Genomic DNA, 2,577 nt, shown 5'->3' with positions numbered 1-2,577 from the left:
GCTTAAATAGTTCTTACCCAATATTGAGTCCAAGGCCTCAGTACTAGGGTTCTTACAATTACTTTGTGTGTCCACTCCACTTGTACACTTGGGGACTGATGAAAATACCAGTGGGTGGGTACGTAGCTCCACTGTGTGAACCAGACCTATGACAGGACTCCACTTATTACTTGGCTTCTCTATGACTCTAACACAGAGGCCATGATGACACTTTAGGTCCCTGGGTATGAATGTTAAATCCCATATTTGCGTCAGGCAAATGAGTTTTTTCTCTCCCCTGTTATATAAGTTTACTCAAGTAAATTGTCATAGGTCCCTTTCTTTCTTAAAAGGACTTAGTCTGTCTCACAGTCAATGACTTCTGGGTCAGAAAATTGGCTTCAGTTTGAAAATAGAGCAAAACAACATGACCTTTTATTGTGACAGCTTCCTCAAGCTCCTGAGCATTCCACCTTGATTTCTTTTTTTTTTTCTTTTTTTTTTTAAAGACAAAGTCTCACTCTGTCGCCCAGGCTGCAATGCAGCGGCATAATCTCGGCTCACCACAACCTCTACCTCCCAGGTTCAAGCCATTCTCCTGCCTCAGCCTCCCGAGTAGCTGGGATTACAGGTGCCCGCCACCACGCACAGCTAATTTTCGTATTTTTAGTACAGAGTTTCACCATGTTGGCCAGGCTGGTCTCAAACTCCTGACCCCAAATGATCCACCTGCCTCAGCCTCCCAAAGTGCTGGGATTACAGGTGTGAGCCACTGCGCCTGGCCCCACCTTGATTTCCTTTGATTGCACACAACGGGTGATGCCTTGTTGGCTGCCCTAAGGATATGTGTTCTGTTAACCATCTTCAAAGCTCTTCACTGACCAGGCCCCTGGCTGACAGTCCATTAGAATAATTACATTCAGCGGTGAGGCCTACCCAGGAGGCCGCGACGCTCCCCCGCGATGACGCCTAAACCAGTCCCGCCAGTCCCCGCTCCTCCTAGAGAAAATGCCGCCCCGCAGCACTTATTGGAGTGACCCTGAGGGTGACGAATTCGCGCACACACAGGCTTCCCACCACCTCCTCTAAACCGCCGCCAGCGTGCCAAGGACAGACGGCGCGGTTGGCTCCCCGAAATTCCGACTGATACGCGCCTCGGCGAACGAAAGCAAACGCAGGATGCTCTCGCGCTCCTGACTGACTGGTTGGGGACACCTCAATTAGTGACAGAAAGGGGCCGGGCGGGAAAATCAGCTGTCGCCAGCGGGGATTGACAGAAGGAACTGATACTTACTCATTTTTCCCGGACGTTGGCTGGTGAAGTCAGGCTGTGGCGTTGAGACGACGCAACTCGTGATTGGAGGGTGTGCCTTCCTTAGGCCCCATTTAACCTTCCGGTGTCTGCCCAATGAGCGCCAAGCAGTTGGGTGGCGCTCATTGGGCAGCCACCGGAAGGTTAAAGAGGGAGGGGGTGGTGCTTTAGGCCCGCCCCGTTGCTGGGGGCCAGCTGGCAGCAGGGGAAGTAGGGGGCGGGCAGGCGATGGTGGGGAAGATGGGGTACCAGAGCCTGCGGATGGAGTGCTTGCAGATCCCACCGGTCAGCCGCGCCTGCACCACTGCCTGCATCCTCACCACCGCAGCCATGCAGTTGGAATTGATCACACCTTTTCAGTTGTACTTCAGTCCTGAACTTATCCTTAAACGCTTTCAAATATGGAGATTAATCACCAATTTCTTATTTTTTGGGCCAGATGGATTCAATTTTTTAACATTTTTCCATATGGTTACTGTCGAATGCTAGATGAAGGCTCTTTCCGAGGTCGGACAGCAGACTTTGTATTTATGTTCCTTTTTGGTGGATTCTTAATGACCCTTTTTGGTTTGTTGGTAAGCTTAGTTTTCTTGGGCCAGGCCTTTACAATAATGCTCGTCTATGTGTGGTGCTGAAGGAACCCCTATGTCCGTATGAACTTCTTCGGCCTTCTCAACTTCCGGGCTCCCTTCCTGCCCTGAGTGCTCATGGGGTTTTCCTTGTTGTTGGGGAACTCAATCATTGTGGACCTTTTGGATATTGCAGTTGGACACATACATTTTTTCTTGGAAGATGTATTTCCCAACCAGCCTAGTGGAATAAGAATTCTGAAAACACCATCTATCTTGAAAGCTATTTTTGATAAACCAGATGAGGATCCAAATTACAATCCACTACCCGAAGAACGGCCAGGAGGCTTTACCTGAGGTGAGGGCCAGTTCCTCGGAGGTTAAAGTAGCAGTGCCAATAATGAGACCCAGCTGGGAAGGACTCAGTGCTACCCACTGGGATTCTTTTATCCTTGGTTGCAAATGTGTGGACACTTGACAACCTGGCAGATTTTAACTCCAGAAGCACTTTATGAAATGGCACACTGACTAATCCAGAAGACATTTCCAGCAGTTTGCCAGTGGTTCCTCACTACACTGGTACTGAAAGTACAATTTCTTGGAGCCAAAAAACTGGATATCCTGCCACCTGTAACAAGTACATGAGTACTTGATTTTTATGGTATAAGGCAGGGCTTTTTCTTCCTCTTCTTGATAGATGAGGCCATGGTGTAAATG

General features: G+C 49.1%; 1 protein-coding gene across 1 annotated transcript; it reads left to right on the top strand.

The window, feature by feature from the left end:
* Positions 1-1,531: 1,531 nt before the first annotated feature.
* On the top strand, positions 1,532-2,113 carry LOC105717744 (derlin-2-like). The gene is made up of 2 exons (XM_012453088.2): positions 1,532-1,689; positions 2,047-2,113. Exons 1-2 carry the CDS (start codon positions 1,532-1,534, stop codon positions 2,111-2,113), a joined length of 225 nt encoding a protein of 74 aa, XP_012308511.2.
* The last annotated feature ends 464 nt before the right edge of the window (positions 2,114-2,577 follow it).

Source organism: Aotus nancymaae, unplaced genomic scaffold, assembly GCF_030222135.1.
Source record: "Aotus nancymaae isolate 86718 unplaced genomic scaffold, 86718_ANA_hifiasm-v0.15.2.pri h1tg000019l, whole genome shotgun sequence".
Taxonomy (NCBI): domain Eukaryota; kingdom Metazoa; phylum Chordata; class Mammalia; order Primates; family Aotidae; genus Aotus; species Aotus nancymaae.
Note: the sequence above shows the minus strand (reverse complement) of the source record. Positions and strands in the feature narration are given on the sequence as shown.